Source organism: Carassius gibelio, chromosome A12 (genome assembly GCF_023724105.1).
Source record: "Carassius gibelio isolate Cgi1373 ecotype wild population from Czech Republic chromosome A12, carGib1.2-hapl.c, whole genome shotgun sequence".
NCBI classification, from domain to species: domain Eukaryota; kingdom Metazoa; phylum Chordata; class Actinopteri; order Cypriniformes; family Cyprinidae; genus Carassius; species Carassius gibelio.
In genome coordinates, this window is record NC_068382.1 from 23,777,846 (window position 1) to 23,799,023 (window position 21,178).

Genomic DNA, 21,178 nt, shown 5'->3' on the forward strand with positions numbered 1-21,178 from the left:
AGAGAGGGGGACGCCCGCTGAGCGCGTTACAGAGAGGGGGACGCCCGCTGAGCGCGTTACAGAGAGGGGAGACGCCCGCTGAGCGCGTTACAGAGAGGGGAGACGCCCGCTGAGCGCGTTACAGAGAGGGGGACGCCCGCTGAGCGCGTTACAGAGAAGGGAGACGCCCGCTGAGCGCGTTACAGATAGGGGAGACGCCGGCTGAGCGCGTTACAGAGAGGTGGACGCCCGCTGAGCGCGTTACAGAGAGGGGGACGCCCGCTGAGCGCGTTACAGAGAGGGGAGACGCCCGCTGAGCGCGTTACAGAGAGGGGAGACGCCCGCTGAGCGCGCTACAGAGAGGGAGACGCCCGCTGAGCGCGTTACAGAGAGGGAGACGCCCGCTGAGCGCGTTACAGAGAGGGGAGACGCCGGCTGAGCGCGTTACAGAGAGGGGAGACGCCGGCTGAGCGCGTTACAGAGAGGGGAGACGCACGCTGAGCGCGTTACAGAGAGGGGAGACGCCCGCTGAGCGCGTTACAGAGAGGGGGACGCCCGCTGAGCGCGTTACAGAGAGGGGGACGCCCGCTGAGCGCGTTACAGAGAGGGGAGACGCCCGCTGAGCGCGTTACAGAGAGGGGAGACGCCCGCTGAGCGCGTTACAGAGAGGGGGACGCCCGCTGAGCGCGTTACAGAGAGGGAGACGCCCGCTGAGCGCGTTACAGAGAGGGGAGACGCCCGCTGAGCGCGTTACAGAGAGGGGGACGCCCGCTGAGCGCGTTACAGAGAGGGAGACGCCCGCTGAGCGCGTTACAGAGAGGGGGACGCCCGCTGAACGCGTTACAGAGAGGGGAGACGCCCGCTGAGCGCGTTACAGAGAGGGGGACGCCCGCTGAGCGCGTTACAGAGAGGGGAGACGCCCGCTGAGCGCGTTACAGAGAGGGGAGACGCCCGCTGAGCGCGCTACAGAGAGGGAGACGCCCGCTGAGCGCGTTACAGAGAGGGAGACGCCCGCTGAGCGCGTTACAGAGAGGGGAGACGCCGGCTGAGCGCGTTACAGAGAGGGGAGACGCCGGCTGAGCGCGTTACAGAGAGGGGAGACGCCCGCTGAGCGCGTTACAGAGAGGGGAGACGCCGGCTGAGCGCGTTACAGAGAGGTGGACGCCCGCTGAGCGCGTTACAGAGAGGGGAGACGCCCGCTGAGCGCGTTACAGAGAGGGAGACGCCCGCTGAGCGCGCTACAGAGAGGGAGACGCCCGCTGAGCGCGCTACAGAGAGGGAGACGCCCGCTGAGCGCGTTACAGAGAGGGGAGACGCCGGCTGAGCGCGTTACAGAGAGGGGAGACGCCGGCTGAGCGCGTTACAGAGAGGGGAGACGCCCGCTGAGCGCGTTACAGAGAGGGGAGACGCCCGCTGAGCGCGTTACAGAGAGGGGAGACGCCCGCTGAGCGCGTTACAGAGAGGGGAGACGCCCGCTGAGCGCGTTACAGAGAGGGGGACGCCCGCTGAGCGCGTTACAGAGAGGGGAGACGCCCGCTGAGCGCGTTACAGAGAGGGGGACGCCCGCTGAGCGCGTTACAGAGAGGGGAGACGCCCGCTGAGCGCGTTACAGAGAGGGGGACGCCCGCTGAGCGCGTTACAGAGAGGGGAGACGCCCGCTGAGCGCGTTACAGAGAGGGAGACGCCCGCTGAGCGCGTTACAGAGAGGGGAGACGCCCGCTGAGCGCGTTACAGAGAGGGGGACGCCCGCTGAGCGCTTTACAGAGAGGGATATGCCCGCTGATAGCGTTACAGAGAGGGAGACGCCCGCTGAGCGCATTACAGAGAGGGGAGACGCCCGCTGAGCGCGTTACAGAGAGGGGGGCACCCGCTGAGCGTGTTACAGAGAGGGGGACGCGTGTTACAGAGAGGGGGATGCCCGCTGAGCGTGTTACAGAGAGGGGAGACGTTACAGAGAGGGGGACGCCCGCTGAGCGTGTTACAGAGAGGGGGACGCCCGCTGAGCGTGTTACAGAGAGGGGAGACGCCCGCTGAGCGTGTTACAGAGAGGGAGACGCCCGCTGAGCGTGTTACAGTCTCCCGCTGAGCGTGTTACAGAGAGGGAGACGCCCGCTGAGCGTGTTACAGAGAGGGGAGACGCCCGCTGAGCATGTTACAGAGAGGGGAGACACCCGCTGAGCGTGTTACAGAGAGGGGAGACGAGACGCCCACTGAGCATGTTACAGAGAGGGGAGACGCCCGCTGAGCATGTTACAGAGAGGGAGAGACACCCACTGAGCGTGTTACACAGAGTCAGACTGCACAGTGTGTTCCTGGGCTCTCGTGCACCTGCTGGTGAAGGGTCTTCCATCAGTGCTCTGGCACACAGATGGCTGCTGAGAGACTATGTCTGAATTCCAATATGAAAGTCTGACCCACGACCTCTGCGTCAATCAGACCCCAACACACAATCTCAGCAGTGTTGCTCCAGAGCACAAGAATCCGAACATTTAATCCTGCCACATGTCTACAATACCGGCACAGACAGATGGAAAATAACTCTGAACTTTAGAGAAGATCTCATTTCTTTGAGCACAGGAACGTCTCCTCACATTCGCTCCTCTGAAGAGCTGCAGCCCTGCTTTATTTACGACAGCAGATCATCAGGCTTTCTGAGAGTGCTGCTCACACCTGCACGAGAGTGATGCACTGCTGTGTCCTCAAGACACACGGTTGTTGTATACATATATATGCAAACCCAATTCCAAAAAAGTTTGGACACTGTACAAATTGTGAGTAAAAAAGCAATATAATAATTTACAAATCTCATAAACTTATATTTTATTCACAATAGTACATAGATAACATATCAAATGTTGAAAGTGAGACATTTTGAAATGCCACATATTGGCTCATTTTGGATTTCATTTTGCAACTTATTAGGTCGATTGGCAACATGATTGGGTATAAAAAGAGCCTCTCAGAGTGTCTCTCAGAAGTCAAGATGTGCAGAGGATCACCAACTCCCCCAATGCTGTGGTGAAAAATAGTGGAGCAAAATAAGAAAGGATATTTTCAGAGAAAAATCGCAAAGAGTTTGAAGTTATCATCCTCTACAGTGCTCAGTCCCCAGACGTTTGCAGACTGTTATAAAAGGAAGATGGGATGCAACAGAGTGGCAAACATGGCCTTGTCCCAACTTTCTTGAGATGCGTTGATGCCATGAAACTTCAAATCAACTTATTTTTTCCTTAAAATTATACATTTTTTTTTCAGTTTAAACATTTGATATGTCAGGGGGTTTGTTAGATTAATGAAATGCTGATAATGAATGAAATCATAAAAATGTCAAATTAAAAACATTTTAAAATAACAACAATCAAAATAAAACACATACTAAAAAAATCTTCAATATTTTGTTTAACTGCATGTTATATGATCATTAACCAATGTCAGAGAATCATGAACTTGCAAATGTGTTTTTAACTTGTTAGCTTAAAAAAAAGGTTTTGCATACATGCTTTACATGCAAATAAGAAATAACGTGAATTTAAGAGACACAAGCCTTCCAAAGACTAATCATGTGCAATACAAAAGTAACTGTAGTCTAATACTTGTAGTCTGATTACAAGTATTTTAAAAGTACTTCACTTTTGTAATCAGTTACTTCCCAGCACTGACCTATCTCAACATTAAAATGACAATAACGCTGTGAAACTAGAAAACAGTTGGCTCAGATCAGGGACTCTCAGAAAACTCTCCAAATCTGCGACAGGAAACTCAGGTCTGACTTCCTGCTGGCTGTGAAAGCGTGCTAAACCTTCATCTTCACAGTCACGCTGGACGTGGTTTGGCAGAGGAGTTGAGAAAAGAGGCATGAATAAAACAAAACACAACAAGAGACACACACACACACACACACACACACCTCTCCGGATTCATAATTCATGGCTTTCATTTCAGCAGCCGCCACACTTCTGATACACGCAGGTGCACACAGAAACGCTAAATGCCCAACACATGCACAAACTGATGTTGCACTGATGGAAGAAAAAATGTTTTTGCAAACATTCTTGGCCATTTCTGACTCCTGTTTCTAAGCAACAGCAGCATGTGTTAAAGGGAGAGAGAGAGTTAATGTAATCGATGCTCGCTCTACACGACTGCACATTTCTGATGCTGCTCCAGCGCAAAACCAAAAACAGAAAAACTTCACAGAAGGCTGACTCAAAGCACAGGTGGAAATAAACTTGCTAAATGAACGAACAGCATTTCAATCAGTTCATTAGAAGTCAACATGAACCCTTCTCGGCAACTCATTTGACTTCCAGAAAACAGTGCTGGCAAAACGTTGCCCTAACCAAACAAGTTAACATTAAGAAGCATCAGTACTTCCACAGACTGGTTTCTGCTCTGGTGATTGACCTATAGAAACATTGCATTATAGTGGACAGTAGTAACAAACAGCACTGAGCATGTCTACTTACTTGTTCTGCATCATGTTCATTATGACCCAGTCGGCAGGATACACGTTCTTCCCAATGAGATCCTTAAACATGATAAACGTCTCCATGAGGAAATCCTAAAGGAGTGTCACAATGTTTGGGATGAACCAGACATGACAACAACATGCAGGTTGGTGTAACCAACATTTAATACATTTATACAATTGTAATAGATTTTATGATTATAAATATGTATGTAAATCTTTGTCTACATAATCTTTGTATACATTTTACCCATATGTCTGCAAGACGATTTTTAATCATTTTAAATAATCAAATTTAATAAGCTCACTTTTTCGTTAATTTCATTAATATTAATATTTTGATAAGTGCAGATCAGAACAAGTATGTCCTTTCATTTTTACCCAAATAAGTTACGCTGGATGACGAAGCAACATTAATTCGCCCATATTTTGACATTGTACTTTTATTAAAGTTATTTGAAACATTAAAGTAGACCCTTTACTTGAATGAAAGATTTGCTTCCGTGTATATAAAAACACTAATTTGACGTAGACACAAAATTGGACGTCTCATCTTTGACCCATACATGTCTTTTTTTCCCGCTATAATACAGGTTCACAGATGTGGGAGTAAAGTGTCTTGGCATTGAGCGGGAAACTTACCACCACGTCTGTGCGCATCTTCCCAAAGGTGCTGATGAGGTGGGTGTAGTGATAGTCGTCCATCTGCCGCAGAGTGCCGGTCATACACGCCACAAAACTGCCCTGCAAACACAGACAGACAGACAGACAGACAGCTGATCAGTGACAGCAGAACACCTCGAGCACCTGTCAATCAAACACTCACAGGAGCTAAGAGCTGCTGTTAAAGGGCCACAAACCCTTCAAAGCCACTCCACCAGGAATTTCACCCGAGACCCCGAACAACATGAAGACGCGCAGCAATTCCATTAAAAGCATTTCTGACAAAGTAATGTGGTGAACAGTGAGCATTTGATATCAATATTTAAAGCAGTGAGAGACACACTGAAGGAATCTAATGATACTTTCACTTCCCCACATATGGGAATTGAGACCAATTTAACATGCAATTAACCAGAAACCAATTGCTAAAGAAATGAAACAGAGGGGAAAAACTCATTTAAGATTCAAAACACAACAAAAAGGCAGTGAAACACCTCGAACATGGAGTGGGAATCAAATCTGTGCAGTGTATTAGAAAATGTCACATTACCTGCTGAAGAAGCTATTGAAATGTCATTTATGTAACATTACAGAGAAAATTAAAAACTCATGCATAACTTATAGTGTAACGACTCTTTTACCATAAAACTTGAAAATAAGCAATATGCAAAGTCATAGTTTTTTATTATTATTATTATTGCGGAGGACTTTTTTGACCTTCTACAGTAAAGTACAGTGAAAAATAATATTGTAAAATATTACTACAAATTTAAATAACTATTTTCTATTTGAATGTATATGTATAACATTACAATTCATATTTAAGACCATTAATCAGCAATTTCTTAATACCACATTGTGATGTTTAAAAACAAATATGATTATAAAGAAATATATAAACTATAATATAAAACCAAATTATAAAGAACATTTGTAAAGTGCAATTTAAAGTATGCAGCATTTTTCTTCTAATGATTTTTATTGCTATTACAGCGAAACACCTCAAATGACCTCAAGCATTATCCATTTTCCCTCTCTATCTTGTCTTGCAAGAATAGCCTCTTCCAAAAACAGTTCAATAAAAAGGGTCAGAAAGAAAAGAAGAAATGAAAATTACGTGTTTGATGGAAGAAACCTTGACTAACATTATGAGTGGACTTGAGGGAGAAAAAAAGAATAATTAAATACGACAGTGCGTAGGAGTCCTATTAGTTTAAAAGCCACTTCATTCATCTTCGTTAATTTGCAGCCATCTGAAAGCAGGAAGGAGATTTCCAGCAGATTCCACATGAGCAAACACCGCGAATAGCAACCAGTCGCACGCGAAGCCTTTGCACTTTGAAAGTGTGACCGGGGCCATTCCACGTTCGCCTTGATTTTCATTTGCAAGTCTTTCCTGCAGCGTTAATTAGGTCTGGCCTACATAACTCAGCAGAAACACAACACAGCGCATGTTCCAGACAAACTCCCCCCTCTCTCTCTCTCTCTCTCCGTCTCACCTTATGAAGAAAACACTGGAGAGGCTGAGACTGAAGAGGTACAACTGAGGTCTTCAGTGAAATATTCATGCTCTTCAACACGTTTGTCAGCTGGCTGGGTAAAGACACAGCAAACACAGTTAGCCTGGAGAGAGAGATTAGCGCCTCGTGGTTCTGCTAATGCGGTTCAATAGCTAATATTTATGTTTACTGAACATCCAATCTGAGCCTTTGTGTTTGAACAGGACTCATAATGACAGACAACACTGGCATCACATACACACACACACACACAACGCAATGTCAACGCCGTGAAGTCCAGATTACTAATATCAGGTACTCCACTAACTATTAACTTCATAATCAAAAATGACGATGAGGAAAGACTGTTAATATTGAGTGAGAACTATTCTCAATTTATATTCCTAAAAACATGGTGCATTTCAGACTCCTATTGCAAATATGATATGTTTTACAGCAAAGGAGCACTGACAGCTTATACTGATACCTAAAAGCAGAGAAGATACAATGACGTGAAGGACAAACGACAGGTCAGTTCTTCTTATATTAATATTTAAAGAGTAATCGAGGATTACACGAGTGATTTGGGTGATGGACAGATGAAATTCATGAATGGAAGTGCTGGCTGAAAACGCCTCAGTAATTCAGAGCCAGAAATGTTTCTTCTACACGAAGCCAAATCTGAATGAAAGTGCCAGTAAACGCTGGCTTCAAATGAGCCCAAACCAGCAGCCGTTCACGTCTGAAATGAGTGACGGACAGATACGGTGTCCTGCTGAGAGATCTCAAGGGAGGAGTAATAACTCACTCACTCATTCTGCACGTGGAAGCGTGCCATTACTCCTGATGAAGGATCCGGTTTTTTACTAGAAGATAACAGACTCCTGCTGTGTATTGCTCATGCAGGAATTACACATGATTGATTGTTGCTCTGCAGTGGGGTCCTTCAATCACCTGAACACATGGAGACCCCATCGTCACTTCAGAAATGTGTCAGGATGAGACGGGATGAACTGAAGATGACCTGACGCCAGAGAAAACCTCCACACTACATACAGTATGAGCTTTCCAATCTCACTCAGACTGAAAGGGGAAAAATGGATGGATGGATGGATGGATGGATGGATGGATGGATGGATGGATGGATGGATGGATGGATGGATGGATGGATGGATGGATGGATGGATGGATGGATGGATGGATGGATGGATGGATGGATGGATGGATGGATGGATGGATGGATGGATGGATGGATGGATGGATGGATGGATGGATGAAAAATGAGAAATGCATAAAATAAAGGAAAAATGGTTCGAATCATAAAAAAGATAAATGAATTGAAATAAATGGAGAATGAAAGCGAAATGGATGGATGGATGGTAAGAAAAACAAATGAAAAATGGATGGATGGATGGATGGATGGATGAGAGGATGGTAAGAAACTCAATAAATGGATGTGGAAAAATCTAATGGATGGACAGATGGATGGATGGATGGATGGGAGAAAGTTAGGAAAAATAAAAGGATGATGGATAGAAGGAAAGCAATAAAAGGATGGAACGAAGGAAGAAAAAAAACAAATGGAAAAATGGCTGGATTGCTAAATGCAAGTAAATTAGAAACCGATGGATGGATGCATGGAAAGGAAGTAAAGAAAAAACAGACAATCGAATAGAATAAAATAATAATAAATGGAAAGATTGGAAGAAAAAGATGGATGAAAGAAGGAAGGAAGGACAACAACAGAGGGATGGATGGATAGATGAAACTGAAAGGATGTAGATGTGCAGCTCTCAGACTTTAAAATGAACATCATGAATTAAAAAGGCTTTTCATTTAGACCATGTGCTGGTTCAGGTTCTCTCTCTGAGCGGACGGGAATCCTGCAGCCGATTCACTCTCATCTCAGCAGACAGAGACAAAGGCTGCATCCTCTAAGGTTCATCTCATCTGTGTTGTGCTCCTCAACCCGTTGCCATGGAAACTGTTTTCTTAAGGAGGTCGATCAAATGAAAGTCAGAGAGAAAGAATGAGATCTTTCTCAAAAGTTTCCCTGCCTTCAGCTCCAGAGATTCCTCAAGGTCAGTCTGTTCCATCCAGCAGCGGCTTCGTTCTGCACAACAGCAGCAAATAATCCAGCACACCACAAAGATCATCACTCCAGTCTTCAGTGTCACGTGATTCTTCAAGAATCATTCTAATATGTGACCCTGGACCACAAAACCAGTCTTAAGTGTCTTTTTTTTATTTTTTTTTGCAGAAACTGTTACGAAAACAGAAATAAATGACCTCCGTTGGTGAAAGCGCACACCTGCGGAGCAAAAACTGCCACTGTAAGCATCACTTGTGATGTGCTTTGCTGTCAACCCAACACCTGCAGAGCAAATGTCTCTCAATTAACGTTGCAGCTTATACGGTCAGAAGTTGAACATCAAGTAGGAAAACCAGCCTTCGAATGGAATGGTATCATCCCAAAAAGCATATGTACTGCATGCAGACTTTAACTGCAATGTAAATGCAATCGGGCTTTCAGGAGGCAATAGCAAGGAAAAAATAAAGACTGGAAAGAGAGAAGAAAAAAAAAACAAGAGTAAAGAACATGCGCCCGGCTGAACATCTTTCACATCTAATGGTTTCGTATTCTTGCTTCAGGTCGAGTCAGTTTTATTACAGCGCTGGAGCGTGTTCATTTACAGCTAAATCACACTAATTAAATAATGGCTCTGTCAGTTACAAATGGAGCCGCTAAGAACGAATCCCTGTCTGCATAACGGAAGACAAGAGACACCAGCAGGAGCCTGGAAACATCTGGAGCAGCAGCAGGAGAAATGCAGCGCTGCAAGAACAATAGCAAACTTGAAGGGTTTGTTCAGACAAAAATGAAAATATGCTGTTAGCTCACCCTCAGGTCGTCTAAGATGTAGGTGACTCTGTGTGTGTGTGTGTGTGTGTGTGTGTGTGTGTGTGTGTGTGTGTGTTTAGAACAGTAAAGATGATAAGTGATTCATAAAGTTCAAGTCAGTGGCTACCTTCACTTTGAGAGTCAAAAAATCATTTCAAGGAACACAAAATGAATTCCAGTGGCTCCTGATGATTTATGGAGGTCTTAAAGAGCAGGCCATATGGATTTCTGAAAAATATCTCTATTGCAGTTTATAATGTAGCAATTCTTAAAAAAAAAAAAAAAAACAATCTGCAAAGTCATTAATTAAAAAAAGTGCATGATAAATAAAAATAGTGTCTCTCAAAAGAGAGGGTCAGTGGTTATATTTTTGAATCTTTTGCCTGTTACAGGTATATGTTTGCAGCTCGATCAGCACAGATCTACAAGTAACTGACTTCCAGACGCCTGACAGTCACTCTGAAGAACTGAAGAAACAGCTCGACTCGGACCGATGAGCCGCTGATATGCACGTCTGAACCGAGAGCTTGAATGAAGGGGGCAAATTAAAGTTTTAATGTTTCCTCATGGTTTACGCAAATATGAGCTGATGAGAATTCACTTTATATGCTTTAGACAAGTAAAACATCCACGTTTCACATCATCAGTGGGTGCTTTACTAATATAAATAACTGCACATCTTTACATTGCGTGATTACATCATCTAGTGATTCAGTTTTTTGAACCAGTTCATTAAAACAAACTGTCCAAAAGAACCAGTTCACAGAAAATAATCAGATTTCCCTGTTTGCCTGAGGCTATGGATTGCAGGTAATAATGTTGTAAATAATGTTCAGTTTCATGTTACTACTGTTCTACTGAAAATAAAAGTATCACCTACATCTTAGATGACCTGAGGGTATCAGCTATCCCTTTAAAAGGCTGCAAAAACGGCCTTGGAAATCATAATGGTAATGATGTCATAACTGAACATTAACATATGACTGGCACTTTTACGCATTTGCACTGTTGGAGATTAATACTTTGCTACTAAAAATCTAATTCTCATTGAATGAATATAACCGATTAAAAAAAGATGGAAAAATGGTCATGAACAATAAAAATGATGCTTGTTTTGGTGCAAGAAGCCATTACCATTACTATAATTGGACTTCAGGGAAACAAAAGTTATAATGTTAACGCAGAACATGAGCTACTGAATTTGTAATGGACATTTGGTGTATACAGCAGCATCTTAGGGCTGTATCGACCAAAATATTCAGCTAAATAATCTAGATGGAACATCACAGCGTATCTACAGAAACTTCAGACTAACTCATCTCTGCGTGACTACATGTGATCGAGTCTTGTGAGGGTTCATCAAGTCCAGCCAGAACTGCTCCAGAAAGTGTGTTCAGTTGGTGTTCAGCTTAATGAAGTTTATTAGCACACACACACACACACACACAAAGCAGTTCAACACACTGTCAGCTATAAGGGAGTGTAATCAGTGTACTTACAGTACTGGCAGCATTTCAACTTGATTACAGCTACAGCTCTTGCTTTTATTAGCAAACCTGTGGACGTCTTTGTCCTTATGTACTTTTGTTTATAATAAAATAAAATATAATGCAATACATTACAATAAAATAATTCAGAAATAATAAAAAAATCTAACTAAAATAATATTTAACAAATGCTTCATTAGTACACTACAGACACCAGGCTGAATGAAAGACGTGCGGACACTCGCTCCCAACATAGACGGACCGAGAGAGGAAAGATGCCTGGCGTGAGCACAGATCTCAGCAGCTGGTGTTTTAAGATCTTAATTAAACCAGCAGGGATACAGAGCTGAGAGATTCTCATGTATCCCGTACCGTTCTGCAGACATCACACTCATACGCTGTTAGCTTACTATTGACAGATCTAGAAGCCTAATTTCATTAGTGCATGCTTTTATCTAAAGTGACTTCCAGAACACTTACTAGAAGCACAATAACTCACAGGTGCTAAACAGCGATGGTTCATACATCCAATCATATTTTAGTATGACTGAAATACTGTTTATATTTTTATTAGTATTTTATCATTTTTCGCTTTAACTTGTAATTTATTTATTTTTTCTCAGGTTAAACTAAATAAGAAATGTTGCCTTGGCAATTACATGAACAATATGAGTTAACATATTTCAAGTAAAAAACAAAATAAAAAAAAAGTATGTTAACTATGCTAACACTGAAGAGGCTCAATAAGCCATCTTTCCTCTGCTTTAACAAATCATTTGAACCAATCTACTGGGAAAGACCAGACAATTCATCACAAATCACTGGCTTCCAAGCTAGTTTTCATTTACACAAGAACAATATCTAGCTAATTACATTTACATTTATTAATTTAGCAGACGCTTTTATCCAAAGCGACTTAAAAACGAGGACAATGGAAGCAATCAAAAATCAACAAAAGAGCAATGATATATAAGTGCTATATCAAGTCTCAGTTAGCTTAATGCAGTACACGTAGCAAGATTATTATTATTATTTTTTTATAATATAATAAAAAGAAAACCGATAGAATAGAAAAAGAATAGAGTAAGCTAGTGATAGAGGTCATTTTGCTTTTGTTAATTGCATAATAAATGAAAAGAAAAGGGATAAAATACAAAAAGATTTTTTTTTTTTATGAATAGTGCAAGTCTAAAAGCTATTTATTATTATTATTAATTGACTTTTAAGACAGGTTGATAAAACACTTGAAGTTCCTTACAATTTCTAGTTTCTCCATGAAAGTGGAAACCCTGAGCTTCAACGACTACATCACCACACTCAGAAGGAATCTGCCGACTCATCTCTATTTTGATTGCTGATCTTGAGGAAAAAAACAAGGTCAAAGGTATAAGTGTGGAGTATTACACACTGCAAGCTCAATCGAATTAGCCAAACGATTGAATAAACCAACAAACAAGGAGATGACGCAGGTACAGAAACACGAGGAGAAGGCGGAGGACGTGAATTCTGCAGGCACAGAAAAGTGAGGATCTCAGCATCAGCACAGATAACACAGGATAACACGCTGCAGCGGGGCTGACAGCTGCGAGTGTTGAGAGTATGAAACTCGCAGTGTTTCTGGAGTGTGTCTCAGGAGATGGAAGTTCAAAGCCGTTTGTTTGGGGAACTGAGGTTCACACGTTTGATTTCAGTCATGATGGTTGGACAAAACCTGTGGGAATAAAGGCTGACAGATCCTGCGGGTTACACAAAGTGTGAAAATAAAAGTCACTCTCTATATGCATGTGTGCGTACGTACTGGATAACAGAGCAAAAGAACCATAAACCTGAAGAAAATAATAACTCTGCATGCTGAGTCAACAGATGTCAGTCTGGAGGACGTCACGAGGTGGTGTGGCCTTACTAGCAGCCAGGACAATCAAATCAGAAGAAGCTACTTTCCTCTTATGAGGGCAGACAGAACAAAGACAAGCAGAAAACACAGGGAAAAACAGAAGATATCAATGATGAACTGATGGTCTGAATTGCAGTTTCACTCTGTTTGACCCAAACGTTCTTCAAAATGTCTTCTTTTGTGTTCAAGGAGTGGTCTTCATGTAGGTTTGTTAAGACGTGAGGGTGAGTAGATGTTCTCAAGGAGTTCTGGCTTGCATGTCTCAAAAAACATTAACTTTGAATCTATTTCATAAACTTCCTCAAACACCAGTTTGTCCTCTGAAGCAACTTTGTTTCCCAGTAGACCGATAAAACATTTTCTTTTGCAGTGACAGGGTAAGTTTATCTGAAATAACTGAAAAAATGTGGTGACGTGAAGTGAAACTATAATGCGAGCTTGGAACTGCTTCAGTCATTCAGTGGCAGAAATATAATCATCTTAGAATGTCTGACAGCCAATCAGAATCAAGCATTCGACATCTTCATGCCATAATGTCAAACCACAACTGACCAATCACAGTATTCACATATATACACACACACACACATTTCATTTAGCATTTTATCAAACAAATTATACAATAAAAATGGATTTCACTATATATGCATTTAATATGTATATTATTTAAATAATAAATATTATTATTAATATATTATACACGGTCCTTATTTGTAAGTCGCTTTGGATAAAGGTGTCTGCTAAATGAATAAATGGAATTGTAAAAATGTTAAAATATTTAAATAATGATTGGAAAAATCATTTAATAATGTCTATAGAATCATACATAATAATAAAAAAAAGAGATCTGACAGCTACTATGTACATCAGTAGGTCATCACATGACCTAAAGCTGGATTTTCCTGGCAATTCCCCTTCTCTTTCACTCTCTCTCTCTCGCTCTGGTTTGCTGTCTTCCACCCCGCCTCCTCTCTCTCTCTCTCTCTCTCTCTCTGTGTGTGTGTGGCTCTCAGGTCTCTCAGTTCTTGGAGCGGCTGGTTCAGGATGGATGTCTCATATGCACACATGCCATCGCTGAGCTCCGGACCCCGCTGCATCCTGTCAGCAGTGTGCGCGTGAGTGTGTGAGTGTGCGTGCGTGCATGTGTGTGTGTGTGTTGTGTGAGTGAGAGTTGCGGGGGAGCACCGGTCATGTAAAGGCGCGTGTGTGTGTGTTCTGGGGCAGATCTCTTTGGAATCTCTCACTCTGGATGTGTAAGGATCACAGCAGGACTGACTGACTGTTACACGGAGAAACTTCCAGCATGGCAGACCCTCTCTCCAGACTCACATCAGTTCTCGCGCCCTGACGGACTCCAGCTGCACTGAGAGGGAAGACATGTGCTGGACATCTCTCCCTCCCCTTCATCATCATCATCATCATCATCACCACTGATCCGTGTCTGGAGGTGAGTCTCTTCCTCTTCATTTGAGCTCAAGTTTGGACTCGTGATCACCTTTAACCTTCCGGAAATGTACCTTTAGTCATTTCAGCTGGCAAATTCTCAATCTTAATGCTGAGAAAACATACAAATACACGAGAAACTTGAACACCAAAGTTGACTTGAGACAAAACGGCGAGTGCTGCATTGAAGAAGCTCATCAGAACAAACACACTGAGATCATCTGATCCTGTGGTGTTACAACCGGCCATCGCAATGCTTAGTTTAGCATTATAATAATCTTTTATTTTCAACCCACGCAGAGAGAGAGAGAGAGAGAGAGAGAGAGAGAGAGAGAGAGAGCTTATGTGATTGGCTTGACACTGAGTTTAGAGACTGTGTTTTAAGGCCATAGGTTAAATCAGGACTAGTTTGGTGAAAAATGTACATTTGGGGGTCATTTTCTCAGCCCCGTTCAAATTCCTATGTTCTGTGAATAACAAAAAAAAGGAGATGTTTAGCAGAATGTTCACTCAGCTCTATTCCATACAATGAAAATGAACAGGAACAGAAGTCGTTAAGCTTGTTGTGGTCTGTGTTATACTATAAAAGTCTTCTGAAGTCAAATGACAATGTTTTGTGACCCACATTTAAACTTATTCACTAAAAGTCATTCCCTTTACTGTACAATATCAGTAAAAAATGTGATTCTGAAAACTAAATAGCAAAAACCGGACATTTATGAAATATTCTTACAATTTAAATTAACTATTTTCTATTTTATTATATTTTAAATGTATTTTTTTCCAGTGATACAAATAATTTCAGCATCATTACTGCAGTCTTTTCAGTGTCACATGATCCTTCAGAAATATGCTCATTCTAACACCATGATCTGCTGCTCAAGAAATATTTCTTATAATGCTGAAACTTTTTTTTAACCAAACAAATGCAGCATTGGTGAGCATATAAGATAAAAGCACTACAAAATCTTAGAGAAGTACTGAAATATATTTCATGTACCAGCTATCAAGACTTGGTGTGTGACGAGTCTGACGTCAGAGATGCCAAACTGCATGCTTCCTAACACAAATCAGGTTTGAGAGCTACAGCGGTCACTGCGCTTTCATTGCAGAAAGAGTTCTGCATGATGTTTCAGAAAACAAATCAAGTCATACAGGTTTCCAACAAGGGGAGTAAACGATGACAGGATGTTGATTGTTAGGTGACGTGTCATAGGCTCAACTGACCTGATAGCAAGAGCGTAATAGAGATAAATACTGCCTGCTAGAGACCAACCCAACACACGTGAAGAAAACACTCACTAGCACACACTCTGCTCAGACTAACACTGCACGAGTGTGTGTGTGTGTGTGAGAGAGAGACTGAGCATGAGAAGAAACAGTGAGAGACTTTATCTGGGTTCTACCTGAAGGATCACGACTGTCTTTTAATTGGCTGGTTTGTGAACACGTCATCTCCATCTGAAACACTCCCACACTCAGTTGATCTCCTCAACCAGAGAGAGATGCACACTGCATGCTGACCGGCATTATGATGGTCAGACTGCTACAGTATAACTGGGTGAAGCACACACAAATATCTGGGATTTATTTATTTATTATGAAAATAAATATTTATCAATTACATTTGTATGAATAAATGCATCAATATTAAAATAAATATTTATTTACAGATACATTATTATTTAATAAATGCATGTTACTTCTGTGGACCCAGTTATTTCTGTGAGATTGACTACCAGTTATGACATTTCCATGACAGTATATTTGCCCCAATTCTCCTGACCTAAACATAGCATGAACAAATATCCAAAAACAACAGGGCTAAATAAGCTTTTCAACATCCAACCAACAATTATATGACCTCTGTATTTAAAAATATGCTGCAGGACAAAACATAGTGCACATTCAGTAGTTAATCAAGAACAAGTCATAGTTTAAGGCACTAACACTAAAGCATGCAGCAGCAGTAAAGGCAGTTCTGCATCAATACATGCTGAGTGACCAAGTTTAAGGTCACAGAACTTGGCAAAGAAAGCGAACCCTGTGCTGCAGCTAAACACCTGAGATGCATTAGAAATCATTTTGGAATCGGATGGTGACGCTGTCTTGCTCTTCACCTGTCCACACACACAGTAACAGCAGCCCGGGCCGTGAGGAAGCCAGATGTTGTCTTTCATGTGGTAATGGCTTTATTACGAGTCAAAAGCAGAAGAAGAGAGATCACAACCTGCCTGGAATATTGAAAAGATTCACAGAGTCACATGAGACACAAGGTATTTGAAAAGAAAATCTCTGGTCCACACTGCAGCTCTTCTGGCCAAGAATCACCCACTTAAGAAGAAGCCATCTGACCGATGTAAAAGTGACCAACTAAGGGGAATCTCAGACCCTGAACATACTGTACTGTACAGGCGTCTAATTTACATGCTGTTAGGTGCCTCAAACTAAATTCTGATTTCCATTCTGTACATCTGAACTTTAATCCAAACTGTGTTTCATACCTGGTTCGTCCTCAATAATCAGCCTGGAAACATAAGTCTGAGAAATACATAAAGCCTGTTAATAAGATTGGAGATGGCCGGTTTATCCATCCATCCATCAGAATCTAGTTTTTCTTCCATCTTCTCCTTTGTTTACCCGTCAATCTTTCTTTCTTCCTTTCGTCATCAGTCCATTTTGCTTTCCTTCCTTCCTTCCATCCTTCCACCCATTCATCATCTTTTTCCCTTTGCGTCCATCCATTCATCCATCTTTCTTACTTTCATCCAACCATTTTTCTTTATTTGGCATCCATTTTTCTTTTTCTTTCCTACAATCCATATTTCTTTCTTTCATCCATTGTTTCCATCCATTCATATATTTGTCTTTCTTTCCTGACATCCATCAATCATTTTTCTCTTTCCTGACATCCATCCATCCATCTTTCTTTGCTGCCATCCATCCATCCATCCATCCATCCATCCATCTTTATTTATTTATTGCCGTTCTTCCATCCCCCTTTCTTTCTTGCCATCAATCTTCTTTATTTCTCACAATTATCCATCCATCCTTCCATTTATTTTTCTTTCCATCCATCATACATCCATCTTTCTTTCTTTCCCTCTCTCCATCCATTTTTCTTTCCCTCCCCATTCATCCTTCTTTCATGATATCTATCCATCATCCATCTTTTTTTCTTTCCCTCCATTCATCCATCCATTCATTTATACATCCATCTTTCGCTTTACTGCCATCCATCTATCCATCTTTTATTTCTTGCCATCCAGACATCCATCCACTCACAATATCATTTAACAATCTTTATTATTGAAATGTACTATTCAATTCTGAGTGTAAATTGTTTCAAAAGTAAACACTACACATTATTTTTTTCTCAATACAAAAAGGAGAGCATGAACACCTCAAAGATAAAGTATTTACCAAGGACATCTTGTGCACATCCAACAACAATCTCACACAAGAACAAACACACGTGTGTTGAGTGCAGTGTGTGTGTGTGTGTGTGTGTTCTGCCTAGCTGGTCTCCAAGAGCAACCAACTTACAGACGCCACCTTTGCACCACTGCACACCTTCCTAAACCACACTGCACATTAAACATCAGCGCTAATGTTTGCTTGCTGAATTAGTCTTGTTTGGATGTATAGCTGGAGGACAGACAGACAATGCTTCTCTCCACTCATTCTCAATTCTCTGCTTTTCTGGGAAATAAGAGTGGTGTGGGTAATAGAAGCTGCCCCCCGCTGTCTGAAAAGCCACAGAGAGCCTCTCCATGACATTAACTGAGAGACAGACAGATAGATAATACACTGCAGAAGAGTTAAAAATCATTCAGTATTAACCTGAGCAAGTCTCTGGTAAACATCTACAAGAACCTGATTCAGAAATGTTTAAGAGCTTGGCTTCGCATGTGTGTGTTTGTGTAAAGCTCTGGGGTGAGATGTTTTACTACGGTACTCCGCGTCGAGTCAGATACAGTTCAGAGTATGAGTACAGCCACTTCCTCAAAATACTGCAGGTCTATCAGAGCTGAATACTAAACAGAGTAAAAGCCAGAGAAGAAATCTGTTCAGGGTCAGCGGCGCAGATCAGACTCTGACTCCACTGAACGCACCGATTCATTTCCAGTCAACTGACACTCTCATCTGAAACGTTCATTATTCACTTTATTAGATCATATAGTTCTTAGAAAACTTAGTTACTGTAAATGGCTTTACTCTTTGCTTCATAAATTACAACATTTGGATTTAAAGTGATCTGATATTTTAGAAATGTGTGTTTTTCTGCATCACACTGTTGAATCTTTACTCTTTGTGAGCTATCACAAACAAATGACTATCTATCTAGATCTAGCTATCTATCCAACTATCGATCTATTTATCTATCAGTCTATCCATCTATCTAACCATCTACCAACTCTGAGTCCATTTGTTTTAGTAGATTTAAAATATATATATATATATATATATTCAGTGCAATCAGAGTTTATTCTTTAGCGAATCAAACAATCCATGTCACAAATGACTCCTATGAACTGATTCTTATGAAAAGACTCACAAAATCAATTACCATCCTGAAACAATTAGTCAAATTAATCCTTCACAGCAAATCATTTTTTTAATGTTTGAATGTACTTGATCTACGATTTGTAAATGACTGAAGAAAGCAAGCCGCGTCCAACTATGCTATCATTAGTAAACGTTCACAGCAGTAGTCAGAAATGTCACAATGGTTCTTCATCAGAGTTTCAGTGAGGTGGCCGGCTGTAATGCTTGATGAATGTGGATTTAAAGGACTAACTAGCAGGGCAGATGTGATGATCCCGGAGCTCTCGCAGCAGTAAAGCTGCCGTTTAAAGAGTCGTCTCTCTACCTGAGCGTGACGCTTTACAGACCGGCTAAAGAGACGCATCTAATGGAAGGACAGCAAGCTCACTAACTCCAGATGAAATGACAGCCATGCATCATTAAAACATTCTAGCATCAGAGAGCCACGGTTATTAGAAGCACAATCCTCTAATAGCAGCCGTTCAGATGGACGGCCTCATCTTATGGCATTAGAGAAACGATTAACGGACAAAGGATTTGACTCCATACACTGGCTTTAATGCAGCAGTGATCAAACGCTAAATATCCTCCAGACCATCACAAACAGAGCGTCATACATATCTATAGTACAGCGTGCATACAAATGCATTCTAATGCACAGAAATAATTTCGATTTCTGTAAAACATTCAATGCATTCAATTTAATGACAAATTTTTGCAATTGTGGAGGTATGGAAAACTGTCAATGTTTAGACCTCCACCTTGTTCTCTTTAAATGAATCGGACACATCCGAGAACCTGCCAAACCACTTCCTTAAAGAGATGGGTAAAATGCCTGTAACTTACTCTTCTCCTAACTAGTTTTTATCCATCTCAATTATTTTTACTGAATCAAAAACATACAAAGTAGCATAGATGAACAACAACAACAACAACAAAAAGAAGACTTAAGATCTGAATCTTAAATAAAATTTCAAAAAGACAACCGTTTAAAATTCAAAAGATGGAAACTATTTAAAAATCAAAGCATACCGCCAGCCCCTTTTTTTTTTACATTAAATGAACTTAATGACATTTGCTTGTTTTCATTAAATGCAGAGTCATATCAACTGTAGATAATACAATTACTGCACCACAAAAATAATTACCACACATACATTTACAAAAACATTTGAATACATTAAAAATGCCACATGAAGACTAGTAATGAACAGATTCATCTGCTATTAAAAAATCTCGGTATTAGCCACAAGAGAAGAAATTGATGGTTTGGTTGAAACGATTGACAAAAATAATATCCTGGTCATATTACACATGCATATGAATGCTTTTCTGTGTCGTATGTGAACAGACCACATTCTGAGAAAGCACACTAATAATATCCTGCAGGGGAAATCACCAGGAGAAAACCCAGCAGACAAACCAGATAAATAAATAAAGCCGGATTAGGGTGAGCTCTCGACCTCCACATGCTCTCTACTACAAGTGCCACACTTTCATTTGTTCCTGCGGTGTTTTAAGACACCCTGTGCTCAAACACCACCGCACTCCTGTCAGCAAATAAAGAAACATCAACCGGTGGAGGGATCTCCTGTTTTATTAAAGCCCGCAGATGTAGGAGGATGAATATGAAATATGACCCCAGGTTCCTGTACAATGTTATTAGTATTAACACATTTGATTTGATCTGTTATCAAACCCGAAAGCGCATTCTTTACATGCACATTAATAGATAAGCAGATTAAACACCTCATCCTGACTGCACTGCACTTGTGGAAAAGAGTCAGAACACATTAAACGGCTCAATCAGAAACCACACACAAGCTGAGAGAAGCATATACAAGTATTCAGTATACAACAGAAACAAAGCAACAGAAGAATCTCCAAGCTGCTCTTTTCCATTCATTTCTGAAATGTGTAAAAAGGACACGCAAAGCATCCTAAATGTAGCCCACAGGTCAAACCTGTTATTCAAGGAAATCATTCAAATGGTCAGTGGCATCAAATGTGGCACACTACATTACATTTAAGTGCAAAAGTAAAAATATTAATAATATTTTTAAAAACCAAAAGGTCAGTGTTTCAATAAATTTGTAATAAAAATATAAACAATTTCATTTTAACATTCAGGTGAAGAAATTCAATGAAAAAATTATTCAATTTTATTTTATTAACTCAATTACAATTTTGGTCAGAGGCATCAAATGTGGTGCAACCATCTGAAGTGATGCATTAGATGTAATACTACAACTGATGAGTGATCAAATTGCATCAAATGTGGTGCAATCACACTAA

General features: G+C 41.3%; 2 protein-coding genes across 4 annotated transcripts in view; one reads left to right on the forward strand and one right to left on the reverse strand.

Annotated features, from left to right (window-relative positions):
* Nucleotides 1-21,178, reverse strand: part of LOC128025507 (dedicator of cytokinesis protein 1) — a 207,708-nt gene that overhangs the window by 63,892 nt on the left and 122,638 nt on the right. For all 3 annotated transcript variants that reach the window (XM_052611937.1, XM_052611936.1, XM_052611935.1), the window contains exons 28-29: nt 5,090-5,191; nt 4,446-4,540 (exon numbers count right to left, since the gene is read on the reverse strand). In XM_052611937.1, the coding sequence (XP_052467897.1) occupies nt 4,446-4,540; nt 5,090-5,191 (197 nt within the window). The remainder of the gene's footprint in view (nt 1-4,445; nt 4,541-5,089; nt 5,192-21,178) is intronic.
* LOC128025514 (inhibitory synaptic factor 2A-like) overlaps nt 13,933-21,178 on the forward strand; it is a 36,638-nt gene continuing 29,392 nt past the window's right edge. Inside the window, exon 1 of the mRNA XM_052611945.1 lies at nt 13,933-14,339. The gene's annotated coding sequence lies outside the window, so the exon portion shown is untranslated. The remainder of the gene's footprint in view (nt 14,340-21,178) is intronic.